Source organism: Chrysochloris asiatica, unplaced genomic scaffold (assembly GCF_000296735.1).
Source record: "Chrysochloris asiatica unplaced genomic scaffold, ChrAsi1.0 scaffold00313, whole genome shotgun sequence".
Taxonomy (NCBI): domain Eukaryota; kingdom Metazoa; phylum Chordata; class Mammalia; order Afrosoricida; family Chrysochloridae; genus Chrysochloris; species Chrysochloris asiatica.
The window spans coordinates 1,989,400-2,005,994 of record NW_006408831.1 but is presented as its reverse complement, the minus strand read 5'-3'; the positions used below and the strand labels follow the sequence as shown (position 1 = coordinate 2,005,994).

The following is a 16,595-nucleotide window of genomic DNA, read 5'->3' as shown; positions in this document are numbered from 1 at the left end:
TTATTCAAACTCACCCACCAACCACTAAAGTCAGTGGTGATAAAATTGAAGAATTCTACCAGAATAAGCCTTCATTCACTTAATATACAATAAAAGTTTTAAGAGGAAAAAAAAAAAAGAATTCAAGGAAGAAAGAAAAGACCACATTCGATGTCAGAAGAGACTCTGAAACTTGTTTTCCAGCATAGAGATGCTAAAGCAAATGGAAGAAATGAAGAGGTAAAAGAGCTGAATGTAAATTTTCAAAGGGTAGCTTGAGAAGACAAAGTTAAGTATTATAATGAGATATGTGAAGACCTGGAGTTAAGAAACCAAAAGAGAAGAACATATTCAGTATTGTCAAGCTGAAAGAACTGAAGAAAAATTCAAGCCTCGACTTTCAATATTGAAGAATTCTATGGGCAAAATATTGAATGACACAAAAATCATCAAAAGAAGATGGAAGGAATTCACAAAGTCACTGTACCAAAAGAAATGGTCGACATTCAAACATTTCAAGAGGTAGCCTATGATCAAGACTCAAGGGTGCAGAAGGAAGACGTCCAAGATGCACTGAAGTCATTGGCAAAGAACAAGGCTCTGGAAATCGATGGAATACAAATTGAAATATTTCAACCAACTGATGCAGCACTGGAGGCACTCACTCATCTATGCCAAGAAATTTGGAAGACATCTACCTGGTCAACTGACTGGAGGAGCATTATCTTTGTGCCCATTCCAAAGAGAGGTGACCCAACAGAAATCATTGGACAATATCATTAATATCACATGCAAATAAAATTTTGCTAAAGAGAATTCAAAAACGATTGCAACTATATATTGACATAAAACTGCCCGAGGTTCTAGCTGGATTCACATGAAGTCATGGAATGAGGGATATCACTGCTGACATCAGACGGGTCTTGGTTGAAAACAGAGAATACCAGAAGGATGTTTACCAGTGTTTTACTGACTGTGCAAAGGCTTTTGACTATGTGGATCATGACAAGCTATGGATAATATTGCAAAAAATGGGTTTCCAGAATAGTTAACTGTGCTCATGAGTAACCTTTACACAAGAGGTAGTCATTTGCACAGAACAAGGGGCCACTGAATGATTTAAAATCCGCAGAGGTGTGTGCCGGGGTGATAATGCAAAGTACAGAAACCTCGTAGTATTAGTAGCAGTTGTTAGGTGTCATCAAGTGAGTACCGACTCACAGCAACCCTATGCACAATCCTAAGAACAAAAAACACTGCTGGTCCTGGGCCAACCTCACAATCATTGCGAAGCCTGAGCCCATCACCGCCACCACTGTGCCAACTCATCTCATTGGGAGTCTTCCCTAGGATTAGAAAATCAAAAGGGAAGAACACACTTGGCATTTTTCAAACTGAAATACGTATTTACAGCCTCATAAACCCTAAATAGGGTTGCTATGAGTGGAAACTGGCTGGAGGGAACACAACTACCACCACCAGTAGAAGCTCTATGTTAGCTTGTTGCTGTTGTTGTTAAGTGCCGTCGAGTCGATTCTGACCCACAGTGACGCTGTATAGGGTTTCCGAGGAGCAGCTGGTGAGCTTGAACCGCCGACTTTGCAGTTCAAACGGCTTTACAGTCTGGCGCATTAACCCACAGCGCCACACCAGGACTCCATATACACTTAGAGACGCATACAATTCCTCTGGAACAATAGTTAACAGGTAATAGTGGTTACCTCCAGCTGATAACTAGAAACAGCAGTTGAGGAGAAACCTTTTAAATCTTTGCATATGTACATATTACCTATCAAAAGGTATAGATAAGTCTTAAGTTTAAAGCTACTAATTTGCTGAGTTTCAATAAAACTGAAATTGCAACAGGCTTGAGCTTGAATTGACCCTCAGAGTCCTGATACCGCCCCCTAGCGCCCAGTTACTGCAGCTGCTCTATGAGGCCCCAGCAGAACATATTCATCTTATCAATACTTACCAGGTTAATACCATAAATTAATCGTCCTGGTGTGGTGCCATTGGATAAGCACTTGACCTCAAGGTCAGTTTGAACTGCAAGGTTGGTGTTTCAAACTCAACCAGCCGTTTCTTGGAAACCCTATACAGGGTCGCTATGAGTCGGAACCTACTAGATGGCACTTAACAACAACACATCGGCTGCCTAAATCGTTACCTATAAAGATCTAAAACACCTAGATGTGAAGGATGGCATTACCTCAGACTTTTCAGTTATTCTCCAGGCTAGTTGCTGTTATGTTGTACGCCTTTAAACATAATGCATTTTTTTATTATTTTGAAATTAATTTGTTCTCACTGTAAAAATACATTTGGAAATTACAGTAAATAAAGAATAAAAAATTTCAAAGCCCTAACTCCACCAGCAATAGATAACTATTGTTAACATTTTGAACTATTTTCTTCTCGTTCTTCTAATGCCTACATATTTTTTTACATCGTTGTCATGCTGAATTTTGAAGCAAGTCTCTAAAAGACACAAATGTTTAAAAATCTACCCTTATTAATTACTACAACAATGCTCTTGTTAGGAAATCACCTAGTATTAGAAACTGCAAGGCATATTTGGGTTAAGAGTGCAAGATCACTTGGAAAATGCCCACTGGTTCAGAATTAGTCATTTCTGTAGGTTTGAAACCTGAGCAAGTGACTAGTAGCAACTTCATGTGTTTGGGTTTTGGGGTTTGAGGGGAGGGTCCCTTTTTTTCTTCTCTTCTCAGTGTTCTTACATATTTGGGGAAACAGTCTCAATTGTCCCTTTTGCTGGGCAGGTTCCTAACAAGCAGCTGGTCTGAATAAAAGGCTGGTGGGCGTGTTCCCCGCCGGAGATCCGCGTTGGACCGCGCTTAGCCGAGGGAAACCCACCCCGCGCTGCGCAGCGGGTATAAATGTGAGCCAGGTAGGCTGAGGCCCCAGGGCAGACCCAGGCTTCGCAGAGGGGAACGGATCACCACGTTGATCGGCGATCGTGCCAACTAACTACGAAGATGGCACCCGTTGGAGGAAAAAAGGCCAAGAAGGTAAGCCTCCAGGTATCATCCTGGAAATATGAATCAGCACCCACCGGCCCCTCACTGTAGACTGGGTGAGCGCAGAGGGACCCTTGGAGCTCGGCTGTGAATCAGGTACTCTCACTCCAACACAGTCCTCGGGAGAAAAGGTGATCCCAGAACTTCTAAAGGACACCAAGGCGCCTCTGGACTCCCCATTCCTGCCCCATTTCTAGAGTGTACCCCCAGCGACTACCCTCCCAGATATCTAGCCTTTTCTCCTAATCCTCCCGCCCCTACCCCCGCTGCTTCGGACCAGAGTGCGCCCCAGAGCTATGCCTCCGGACCCACTGTCGACTAGAGAAGACCACGTTCCCAAACTTCTAACATCTTCTGGGTGCCGCACCCCAAGACCAGAACGCGCGCCCCCACGGCTGGCGCTCCTAGACCCATAGGCGACATTTCCCTCTCCCACTGTGGTGTGACCTGCTTGTCAGCGCGCCCCTGGCCCTCGGTGTCAAGATCCTTGTCGGCCGCGTACCGGTCGGAACTGGGAGGACAAACTGGGGTGCGCTGGAGCCTCGCATTGCCTACCGTTTGGGGCTGGCACCTGAATCCGCACCCAGGGTTGCGCGGTGGCCTCTCTTGTGTTCTAGCCAGGCACCACAACCTCTGACAGAGGCGTTGTCTCAGTAATGGTGTGTTCTCACCTGCAGTTTGATTTCAGCGTTCACAGAAAAATGTTCCACGTTGACCCCAAGAATATGTCCTTAGGTGGCACAAACCTTTTAATTCAACAACTAACCTAAAGGTTGATGGTTGGAACCCACCCTGCCACTAGTGGAAGAATGACCTGGTGATCCGTGGAGTTTATGTCTATGGAAAATCCTATGAAGCCATTCCACTCTGTAGTACACAAGGTTGCCATGAGTTGGAATTGACTCCTCTGGCAATAGGTTTGGTTGTTTCGGGTTCCAAACCAAAGGTTGCAGAAAGGATGCTGAGGGATCTTAAAATATTCTAAGGAAGGACAATAAGATTTAAAACCACCAAGAAAAAAAACACGACAGCAACAACAGCAGATAAACAAGCCATCCCTTCGCTTTCCCAATGACTTTTGGGGGACAGTGTTTTCAGTACAGACAACTGACCTACCTCTAGTTTGGGGGATTGATGGATGTTCATACTGGCTGAGAAAGTATGGTTGGAGGTGTGGGGAAAGAAAGATGGAGAGAGAAGAGAGTAAGTTCCCAGTAAATCGACTCAGGGACAACTCCTACTTGCATTTCCATGTTATTTTATTTCCCTCACTTTGAAACCGCTGAATCAACTGAATCAACTTCTACTTGTAATAAATTCTTCATCATAATCAGTTTCACTTGAATCACATGCAGATTTTAAATCACTGAAAAGGTTTCCAGCCTTTTCTTACATTAAAATAAGGCTGTATAAAAATTGTATGTTAACTGTACCTGTTGTGGTTAACTGACATTGAGTCGGTTCCAGCTCAAAGTGACCCTTTGGTTTCCCAGTAGTGTTGGTGGGTTTGAACCACAAACTTTTCAGTTAGCAGTCCAGTGTTAATCCTGCAGCACCACACCAGGACTTACCTACAAATTCCCCTTAAAGACACAGGATCAGATCCTGTTCATAAACCCTGTACAGGGTCGCTGTGAGTTGGAACCCACTCCATGGCACAAAGCCATCACCACTTCAGTATCAAAGACCCAGGGACAGAAGTCCCCAGGAGATGGTAGGGAGGCAGACAGGGTCTGGCCAACTATACCCCTCAGCTATAAGGTCGCTGAAGGCAGGTCCATGTCTCATCTTCATTCCCTGCTGGGAAACATCTTGGTACCTTCCTAGTTTCTAAAGATGGGCTCCCAAATCAAAAAGACTTTCATACAAGGAAAAAAAGGTAATTCATCTAAACTTAGTGCCATGTGGTGGTGGTGTTGTGTATGTTGGTGTGTCTGTTAATGATCTGAGGAAGCCTGTTGATATGGAAAGCCATTAAAGGTTGTCACGAATTCAGCCCAGATGAGAATTTCTGCCAGTCCATAAATCTGAATGCATAGTCAGTGCAGATGGCAAAGAATAATTCTTACAAATTTTTGGAAGCTTGGCACAATTTTCATAACCACTCTCCAAACCCAGACAGAAAATGTAACATTTTAATGGATTATTTGTGTATTTTACATTAAGCAACAGATGGGCATAAATGGGGGAGGGGGACTCCTTGGTAACCTTGTTTTCATTTATATGGCAGCGTTAAAATATGGACAATAATCTATCTACATGATTAAGTTTACAATTCAAATCTATGTTACAAAACTAATACATGTTCATTGTAAACAAGAAGGGAAAACACAAAGAACATTTGGTGTATATTCTGCTAGTCTGTTTTCTAAGCAAATATTACTTTTTAAGCAAATGTGCTGATATTACCCATACTATTTTATAATACTAGTTTATATACCATTTTACTTGATCCTTGTTCATGTTAATAATACATACATATATAATCACTGGTTAGTAGTATATATAGGAGCCCCAGTGTGGCGCTGTGGGTTAATGCACCAGACTGCAAAGCCGTTTGAACTGCAAAGTTGGTGGTTCAAGCTCACCAGCTTCTCCTTGGAAATTTAGGGTCACTATGGGTCGGAACTGACTCGATGACATTTAACAATAACAAATAGTTATATATATATAATATATATATATATATTATATATCCTGGTGTGGCACTGTAAGATCAGCACTGGATTGTGAACCACAAGGTCAGCAGTTCAAACCCGCTAGCTGCTCCTATGAGAGTCACTATAAGTTTAAACCAACTAAACGGCACTTGATAACAACAACAACACACACACATACATATATTTCTTGTTAACTGGTCAATAATAATCAAATTATAGTTTTCAGAAGTAGCATTTAGAAGCTATGTAATCATGTTCATAATTTTGGAGGAGCAGTAGAGGGGAAGAGGATTTAAGAAGATGGCCAAGAATTAGGGTGCAAAATCCCATCAATACCTCTCACAGACTTACGTAACTTTTGTTATTAGATCTCAGCATTTATTTCATCCATCATTATTGGTAATACATGGAACACAGTAGGTAAATAAAAATAGCAATTCTAGAAAATTACTTTCTGATTCACAAAGCCCTTTAAAAATACTGAATTCCAAATTGATTTACTAAGCATTCACCCCAGTCAGAATTGACTTGATGACAATGGATTTGGTTTTGGTTTGGGGAGAGGTGAAGGGGAGTCAGTGCCCAGGGAATAGGTACCGTGATTGGCCTGGGAATTGTTTTACAAATACTGTACGTGACTCAGTTACACAAGTAGAGTGAAGAATGTGTAGATCCATCACCTCCCGGACAGCGCAGCATAGCTATGAAACTAAATGTTATCGCTAAAGATGGAAGTCTTTAAGTGAGCAAGCCAGCTTTGTGATGGTGAGTGCTTCTGTCTTTACCAAATGTCTGCTGACTTTTTCATCTTCAAAATGTACTTCTTGTTAAGTGCCATCCACTCAGTTCCGACTCATTGCAACCGTATGTAAGGTTTCCAAGGAGCGGCTGGTGGGTTTGAACTACCGACCTTGCAGTTAGCAGTCTAGTACTTATCCTACAGTACCACCATGGGACTCCTAAATAATGTCCCAATAACATTAATATGCCACTTCAACTTCCTTATCAGCTTTAATCTTTGCTTCAGTTTAATGATAGAGTGTGAACTAGCATTCACATTTTATGAATGTATGCAAATGTATTCATTTAAAACTTGACAATAAAGCCTTTAATTTAATCCCTCAGCAGATACTTTAAACATAACATTCTCCCACAATATTTTCCAAACATTGTTTAATATGTTTGAAAGGCAACTACACCCACCCCCAACACCTATACACATTTTCACTCAAATGTTCATAATATGAGCATTCTGGCAGTTTACCAAGAATTTACGTGTAAAATAGCATATATGTATTTGGTCCTGAGAGTTTTAAAGAAATCATACTTATCAAGGATATGTTTGCAAACAATATTAAAAACGATGAATCGTCTGAGCAATTCAAGTAACTTGTCACCTCCATCCAATTCTGTAATTGTAGGGCATTCTAGAACGCTTGAATGCTGGAGAGGTTGTGATTGGAGATGGAGGGTTTGTCTTCGCTTTGGAGAAGAGAGGCTATGTGAAAGCCGGGCCCTGGACCCCAGAAGCTGCTGTGGAACACCCAGAAGCAGGTTGGTGCATGGCTCTGTTCTAAGCTGTCATTCAAAAAAGCTCAACTAGACTGACCCAGATCTAGGAGCAAGCATGCCATCCAACTGAGACATTCATGCTACGTTTTCCAAATATTTTTATTTCCTAGTAAGGCTAGGCACAAGGACCTCAATGACACTATAGGATGAACACTGGACTGTGAACCACAAGGTTGGCAGTTTGAGTCTACCAACTGCTCTGCAGGAGAAAGAGGAGGCTTTCTGCTCCCACAAAGATTTAAAACCTTGGAAACCCTATACAGAGTCGCTGAGTCAGAACCAACTCGAAGGCACTTAACAACAACTAGTAAATACTGGAACACTGGTGATGGCTGCCGGAAAGGCACCAGACTGCTAACCACAGGATCAGCAGTTCAAATCCACCCACAGCAAAGTGGGGGAGCTCTCTGCTCCTGTAAAGATTTGTAGCCTCAGAAACCATACACAGGTTTACTATGATGTGGAATCAGCTCAGTGGCAGTGGGTTTGGTTTTGGGGATTTTCTAGTAAATATTATATCATATGAACAGTTGTTTTATATTTATTATAGAAAGTTCATATTTCTATGAACTCAATTATAAAGGATGGAAACTAACAAAGCATTTAAATAGGTTGAGCAACAGTAAAGTTTTGAGGTGCCTGTGTAGTCAAATCAAACTGCCTCACTCATATCTTGTCAGTCATGAGGCTGTGTGAACTTGGAGGAATTATTTCGCTTCTCTGGGTCTCAGTTTCCTGTTCTATAATGCTGAGGTATATTAACATATACCTCATGTTGTTGTTGTTGTTGTTAAATGCCGTTAAGTCGGTTCCAACCCATAGCAACCCTGTATAGAGTTTCCAAGGAGCAACTGGTGAGCTTGAACCACCAACCTTGTGGTTCAAACCAACTCTGCAGTCCAGCGCATTAACACACAGTGCCACAGAGTTTAAAATAGTGCCTGACACACGTTAAAGGCTGTATATGTTAACTATTATTACTTTTGAGTTGTTTCTCTTAATCATGTTCTTGGTTATATCGATCTGTTACTGCTACAAAAGTACAGAGGTGTATTCGGGATATAAATCACACAATCCCTAACTGGTACGCAAAGTAAAAGAACTAGACTTACAGTGTGAAGCCCAGCGAATGTACACACCATTATATTTCTAAAGTAGAAATAATTCTGTGTCATTGTTGTTAAGTGCCATTGAGTTAGTTCCAACTCATAACAACCCTATGAGTATAGGGTATCCAAGGAGTGGCTAGTGGATTTGAACTGCCAACTTTTTGGTTAGCAGTCCCATGTTTATCCTACAGCACCACTCCAGGGTTCCATTCTGTGTTGTACACACCACCCCCCTGCCCACCACCACCACCCCCTCAAAGATGAAAGTAGAAGGCCCTTGGGCAGCTAAAACAATAGTTCTTCTCAATTTTCAGTTTCAGTAGCAAAGTTTATTAAAAATATTGATTCCTTTTGGTAAAGTGGAGGGTCAGTGAAAAAGAAGATCCCCAATGAGATGGATTGGCACAATGGCAGCAGCAATAGACTCATGTAACAGTTGTGATGATACAAAACCGGTCAGTGTTTTGTCCCATTGCACATAGGGTCGCTATGAAGGAGAACTGTTCACTGGCACTTAACAACAGCCCATACTAAACTAACACCATGTAAGTCTTGAATTTCATCTCCTTTGGTCAGGTATGAAAGAAGCCCTGGCAATGTTGTGGGGCAGGCATTGCACTGCTGACCTCAGCATCAGAGATTAAACACACAGCTTCTCCAAGGAAGGATGAGGAGCCAGTCTGCTCCTGTAGGGATTTGCAGCCCTGAAACCCTATCTAGTTGCTCTTCTAAGTCCGAATCGACTGAATGGCAGTAGTTAGTTGAGTCAGTTCTGACTCATACCTACCTACCCTAGAGGACAGAACAGAATTGCTTGGTAGGGTTTCTGAGACTGGATCTGTATGGAGGTAGACAGCCACATCCTTCTCCTGCACAGAGGCTAGTGGTTTTGAACCACTGACCTTTCAGTTAGTAGCCCAATTTGTAAGCCACTGCATACCTGTTGTTGTTGTTGTTGTTAAGTGCCGTCGAGTCGGTTCCGACCCATAGCGACCCTGTACAGGGTTTCCGAGGGTGTAAATCCTTACGGGAGTAGAAAGCCTCATCTTTCTCCCGCGGAGCGGCTGGTAGTTTCGAACCGCTGTCCTTAAGGTTCGCAGCCCGATTCGTAACCACTGCATACCTAGGAAATTAAAATACTACTTACTAATTCCTCCACTTCAACATATTCCTATAGGGAATATAGGCTCACCTCATAGTAGGAACCAAGTCTACGGTACTTAACAACATAGTTTTCATATATGAGTAGCTTTTTTACAACTGTTTTTAGACAAGACTCACAGTTCTAGTCCATCCAGTTTTTTTAGTAGCCAATGTATCAGCTCCTGCTCAAGTTAAGTTTAATAAAAGCCTTTTCAATGTCAAAAATATATATGTATATATATATATTCCTAGGCCTGATCTCTGGAGATTTAGATTCATTAGGTCTATGAAGGGGTTCAGGCATCTACATTTATAATAACTGTCCCTCGGGGGATTGTAAAATAAACCATACTTTGAGAAGCATTGCATCAAAGGGCTTTAAGATACCTGCTGAAATAAGCAATGAAGATCATAGAGTGCAGATTCAAATGGACCTATGGTTTTTCTTTTAAAGTTTGCTTGCTATTAAGCTCAGTATGAAATATTTCTTAGATCTAACTAATATTTATGGTATACAGACTCTGCCAAGTAAAGAAAGTAAGACTGTTCTTACACTACAAGTTTCAATTTTGTAAATGATATTAACAAAGTTACACATTGGAGGAACTCAAGAACAAGTGCCTTGCTATTGATGTTCTTCCATTTTATTAATACAGAAACAGCATATGTAGCAACCATTTGTGTCTTCAGTATTTTGAACTTATTTAGGGGTACTGAGCTCTACTTTTTCTTTTGGAAGTCTCATGCTTTTCAGGAATTAGTGAAAACTCCATGATCTTGAGACAGACATTATGTTGAATACGTCTGGTGCAGACTGAAATCCCATATAGTTGATTATGCCATCCTGATACAAATTCTGTCCAGCACAGTGGGTGACTGGATGCATCAGAAAATCTCCTGTAACAAGTCCTCAAAACACCATCCTCAGAGAACAGTGGCTATGCTTTGCCTTTACGCTGGGAAAAGATGTTTAAGACATCCATCCTCTGAATGAGAAGAGTAGTCCATTTTCATGATATTTATATACAAATTATTTATTTGCTTTTCTAATTTAGACTGGGTGATAGGTAGAATTGCTATAGGCCCTCAAGGGGTTCCTTGCAAATTACCTTTCCAACTGCATTTCCAACAACTTTAACATAGCTCAACACCAGCCTCTCAGATTCCTTGTCATTCCATCAAATACCAAGCATGCTCCTACCTAGGTGTCCTTGATCAGGTGGTTCCGTCTGCAGGGATGCCCTTCCCCACCGTCTCTGTCTGGCAAAAAACGCTGAATTCTTCAAAGTGCAATTCAAATGAACCTTCCTCTGTAGGATGTCCTTCTTCTCTTCACCTCACAGCCATGGTAGAAATAATCTTTTCTTCCTACATAGCCCAACCATGGCATGATGTAGTCAGTGAATTCTCTGATGGATTGTAAATTTCTCAAAGGATAGAGCAATAGATGGCAGACACAAGAAGGTGAGTACCTCTTCTGACTACCTGTCCACTCAACCACAGCAAGTTTGAGAAAGTTACTGACAGTTCCCAGATCCACTTCAGTGTGTCAATGCCAAGCAACCATAAATTCCAGCAGTTATTTTAACATAGTGTTTTGTTTCTTCATCTACGAGCCTGTTGGAAACATTAAGTTAGTAAAACTGGTAGGAATTCATGCATTTCCTTATTCAATCTCCCAGTCCGACAGCTTCATCGAGAGTTCCTCAGAGCTGGATCGAATGTCATGCAGACCTTCACCTTTTATGCCAGTGAAGACAAGCTGGAGAACAGGGGCAACTATGTTGCAGAGAAGATATCTGTGAGTAAAACCATCCATGGAACTTGTAGAAGGGCATGGTAGACCCATTGCATTAATTACCGAAGTTCTCATAGAGGAAGATGTTGAACAGCTTCATCCTAGTTTAGTTGCTTGTTTGTAAATAATAGAGAAATAAGGTATGTATCAATAATAGACTTAGACTTTAGCTGGAGTCCCCAAAATTAACAGAAGGGCATTTAATGAAGCAGATTAGAAAAAGTATTTGGTGATTCATGATTTTCCCATCTCTTGTCTAAAGTTGCTGGATAAAGTGGGCATGGTCAGAAATTCCTACTTCCTTAGTTTGTATGCATGGTTACAAATTCCTATATCCTTACAGTTTGGTGTGTATGTGTGTGTGTGTGTGTGTTTAATGCAGCAACGTGTAGGGAACGATTATAGACACAAGGAATTGATGAACATAGAATCACCTCTAACTCAGCTATAATCAATGGTGGGCAAATTTTCCATCTTTTAAAAGAAAGCTCTACTCAAAAGAAAGAACAGATCTTTACAGCAAGGATCATTCCCACCCCCTCCATACACAGAGCAGACAGGGATGGGCAACTTGGACATTGGCTACCCAAAATGAGGGGGCTACAAAAGCAAGAAGTGACTGGCTTACAAGCTTTCAAGAGGGAACCTAGAGGTCCAGAGGGTGTGGAGGAAGGTAGAATCTCCACTGAGTAGTATCTAATCTGTCTGGGCGGGGCTGATGAAATGAAATGCAGATGGGTCTCTTGTGATACAATAGTGAATAATTGTTATCAGGACTGATTGTGAAGGTTGGAAATGTAAAGGTAGATGTTTTGTAGCAAGGAGGGGAGTGATTGACTTTGCAGTCTAGGAGCAGAGGTCCCTGGGACCATCAAGGGAGAAGAGCGGAGAGAGGGACCCTACCCAGAGAAGCAGTGACACCAGAGATGGAGGCAGAGACGATGATGTGGAGAGATGGAGCAGCTGGGGACTTTAGACCCAGAGAGGAAGAGGGGCTGTGTGCTGATGGGGGGGGGCAGGCTTGCAGGGTATACCCTTTGGTTGGTTGATGATGCATGGAGGTGATTGTAACCATGGCAATGAAATGATATATGACAGGATGAATGTAAAACTAATGTTCTCCCATGTAAACTATCACATAATTCACAATAAAACATTATAAAAAACAACTCTAAAATTCCCTTGGACTCCTGGTGTGGTGCTATAGGATTAGCGCTGGACTTCGAACCACAAGGTCAGCAGTTCAAACCACCAGCTGCTCCTTAGAAACCCTGTGCAGGGTCACTATGAGTTGGGACCAACTCAATGGCACTTAACAACCACAACAACAAAATTCCCTTAGTCTATATGGACTATAGCATTGAGTTTTCAAAGACAAGAGGTAATTTTTAATGTTAAATCATTAAAAAAACAATCAACACATCTGCCTAGTTGTGCATTAATCTATTAGTTGAGAAAATAGATGACAAAAATTCATGAATTTTGAAGTAACTTTAACTGAATTTCAATCCTAAGAACAAGTCACATCACTTTTATTAATATTGCTATTTCGAACTTCTCAGTTACTGAATTGAGTAGCTTGAAATAGCCATGTTAATAACAGTATTGAATTATTCACCTGTGCACATGAACTAAGATGTGGACATCTGGTTAATAATGTGGAAACTCAGGTGTACCCTATGTTCACCCACTTTAGGGGCTGAAAGTCAACGAAGCTGCCTGCGATATTGCTCGTCAAGTGGCTGATGAGGGCGACGCTTTGGTGGCAGGAGGTGTAAGTCAGACACCATCATACCTCAGCTGCAAGAGTGAAACTGAAGTTAAAAAAATATTCCAGCAACAGTTAGAGGTGTTCATGAAGAAGAATGTGGACTTCTTGATTGCAGAGGTAAACACGATCGATCATCAAAGACTGGACAAGTGTGCTTGGGACATTTTCTCTACTTTTGGTTTCCATAAAGACCAGGCAGAGTCAGGCATCCATCATAACTAGTGATCGTAATTAGGATTTGAAATCTGTTTCTAATTTAGGACTACTTCCAAATTTGATTTTGTAAATCTATTACAGTATTTTTCAACCCATTGAACTACAGTTTCACAGTAAGAAATCACCATTCAATTGTCAATTGTTTCCTTTTTTTTTTTTAATGTTGATATGTCATACCTCAGAGTTTCAAAAACACTCATCTCGTAATAATTAAGTTATTAAATAATAGAATAGTTTTTCTAATTTTTTGGGGAGAAATGAGATTAAAAGTATAGGTTCTGTGGGACCCTATCCAGAGAAGCAGTGATTCCAGAGATGGAGGCAGAGATGAGGACATGGAGAGATTGCAACTGAGAATTCTAGACTCATGGGAAGAGAAAGACTAAGTGCGGGCAGCCAGGAGGCAGGCTTGCAGAAAGTGCTGCAATTTGGTTGTTTAAATTATATATTCCTAAGTGTTTTTGTGTACAAACCGCCCCCCTCAAAAAAAAAAGATGGAAGAGAAGCAAATATTGTTGAATGATGATGCACAGAGGAGACTGTAATCATTGCAATGAACAATGGTGTAAAACTGATGTTCTCTCATGTAAACTATCCCTCAATTCACAATAAAAACTTTTTTAAAGTATCTTAAACTTAATGTATTTCAGTATTTTGAACACGTCGAAGAAGCTGTGTGGGCGGTGGAGGCATTGAAGGCATCTGGTAAACCAGTGGCAGCGACCATGTGCATAGGGCCAGAAGGAGACTTGCACGGCATTGCCCCCGGCGAGTGTGCTGTGCGGCTGGCAAAAGCAGGTAATGAGATTTTGTATCAGTTCATAATTAGTGAGCCTTTTTAAATAACTTACCAATGAACATCGATCTGCAAATAGGTGTATACTTCTTTTGTTAACAGGAAAACCATTTCTTTACTTCTTTAGGAATATTGATAATACCACTGTTAGGTCCCAAAGAAAAGAAAGTTAAAAATAAAATACAATAAATAAAAAAATAAAATGCACATGTACACACACACACATACACATCAGTGGTTCCGAAGTGACAACTAGATCTATGCTGGCAGTTTGCACTTAGAAATGAGAAGACTGTTTTAGTAAATCAAAACATTGTTACATATTATCCTTAGGATACAAAAAAAAAACACCTTACATCAAATAGAGGTTTTTAAATGTTAATGACTTCAAAGTTCATTGCCCTCAGTGCCAAACTTTCTCCATCATCATAAATTACTGGTATGCTTTGCTTTTTGTAATTGATATAATAAATCAAATAACATTTTGATATGAAAGAGTGACCACCTAATTTATCTTTTTATATAATTTCCATTCTTAATATTGCTTTCATTTAAATTAGTGAAAACTTAGACTTTTTCAAAGCTGCCTCATTTAAAACCCGGGGACTAGCTCAGTACCTGTGGAAAAGTCTGACTTTCTGTGTATTATGTAGATTTTGAGTGGCTCTTTATTTAATCTCTGGCTTTTACCCAGCTCCTGATTTGTCAAGTCACTTCATATTCTTTGTTAACAATAACAGCTGTTTCAATTCTTGAATGAAATTGCACGATCCTACTATTAGCTTGGCCCAGGATCGGGCAGTGTTTCATTCTGTTGTGTATCAGGTCGCTATGAATCGATACCGACCCAATGGCACCGAAAACAGCAACAACTATTTGGTTATAGAGTCCTGCTGTGGTACTGTGGGACCAAGCACTGGACCACACGGTCCATTTTAATGGCAAGGTCAGCAGTTCAAACTCTCCAGCCGCTCCTTGGAAATCCTATACAGGGTTGCTATGGGTTGGAACTGACTCAATGGCATTGGACAACAACGAGTATTTTGTTGGAATCCTGGTGTGGCTCTGTAAGGTAAGCACAAGACCATGGTTTAAGCTCACCAGCGCTTCTCAGAAACTGTATACTGGGTCGCTATGAGTTGGTATCAACTCGATGGCAGTTAACAACACAAAATAAGTATTTGATTGGAAATATAAATATAGGGGGAAAAGGCAAAAAGATCAGAAGTAGTAGACATCATCCCCACTGCTAACTGGCAGGGACTGCTGGTCTGTATCTAACCCTTTCCTCACCACCCTTTGTATGGCGCTGTAGGATCAGCATTGAACTGTTAACCACAAGGTTGATGGTTCAAATTCAACAGCTGCTCCTTAGAAACACCATACAAGATCACTATGAGTCTGAACTGACATGATGGCACTTAACAACAACCCCATTTATGGAGTCCTGGTGTGGCACGGTAGGATAAGCACTGGATTGCTAACACAATGGCAGCGGTTCAAACCCACCAGCCTCTCCTTGGAAACATTATCCAGGGTTGCTATGAGTCAGAACCAACTTGATGGCATTTAACAACAAACAACAATCGTGTTTATATGTGGGCAGTGGTGGTTCCATAGCAGATGTGTCACTTTGCATGTGGAGACCGAGGTTTGACACCTGGGAAATAAACACCTCATGGCCCAGGCACCAACCATCTGACAGTGGAGGCATGCATTTTGCTATGATGCTGGACAGGTTTAACAGAGCTTCCAGACTAAGACAAGGAAGAAAGGCCAGGAAACCTACTTCTGAAAACCAGCCACTGAAAACCCTAGGAATTACAACCATCTGGCACAGACCAGGCAGGTCTTTGTTCCATTGTTTGTGGGTTACCATGAGCTCGAGGACAACTCTAAACTGGTAACCACAACAACCCTGCTTCTGTCACTTATTTATAAGTGAGCTTCTCACTTATTTATCTGTTTGTCTGTCTCCCTCACTAGACTGTAACATCCATGAGGGCAGGGACTGTGTTTGGTTCAGCACTGAGTACCCTGTACCTAACACAGCACCTAGCACATACTGCTGTTCTTGTCATCCGTGCCAAATCTATTCCAACTCATTGGCGTTGTTGCTGTTAGGTGCCAACGAGTCAGTACCAACTCATAGCGACCCTATGCACAACTGAATGAAACACTGCCCAGTCCTGGGCTAAGCTCACAATTGCAGCTACACTTGAGCCCAGTGAAGCTGCCACTTTGCGAATCCATCTCGCTGGGGGGTTTTCCTCTTTATCTCTGACCCTTCACCTTGCCAAACATGATATTCCTTTCCAGTGACTGGGCCCTCGTGACAATATGTCTGAACTATGAGAGACAAAGTTTAGCCATCCTGGCTCCAAGGAGCACTCTGGCTGCACTTCTTCCAACACAGATCTATTTGTTCTTTTGGCAGCCCATGGCACTTTCAATATTCTCCTCCAACACCATAACTCAAAAGCATCAATTCTTCTATGATCTTCCTTATT

General features: G+C 41.4%; 1 protein-coding gene across 2 annotated transcripts in view; it reads left to right on the top strand.

Moving 5' to 3' along the window:
- The first annotated feature begins 2,978 nt into the window (after window positions 1–2,978).
- Window positions 2,979–16,595, top strand: part of BHMT (betaine--homocysteine S-methyltransferase) — a 25,028-nt gene continuing 11,411 nt past the window's right edge. Inside the window, exons 1-5 of one of the 2 annotated variants that reach the window (XM_006875189.1) lie at window positions 2,979–3,011; window positions 7,102–7,131; window positions 11,207–11,305; window positions 12,999–13,190; window positions 13,940–14,087. In XM_006875189.1, the coding sequence (XP_006875251.1) occupies window positions 2,979–3,011; window positions 7,102–7,131; window positions 11,207–11,305; window positions 12,999–13,190; window positions 13,940–14,087 (502 nt within the window). Of the gene's footprint in view, window positions 3,012–7,101; window positions 7,235–11,186; window positions 11,306–12,998; window positions 13,191–13,939; window positions 14,088–16,595 lie in introns of both variants that reach the window. The other variant, XM_006875188.1, reaches the window with a different exon arrangement.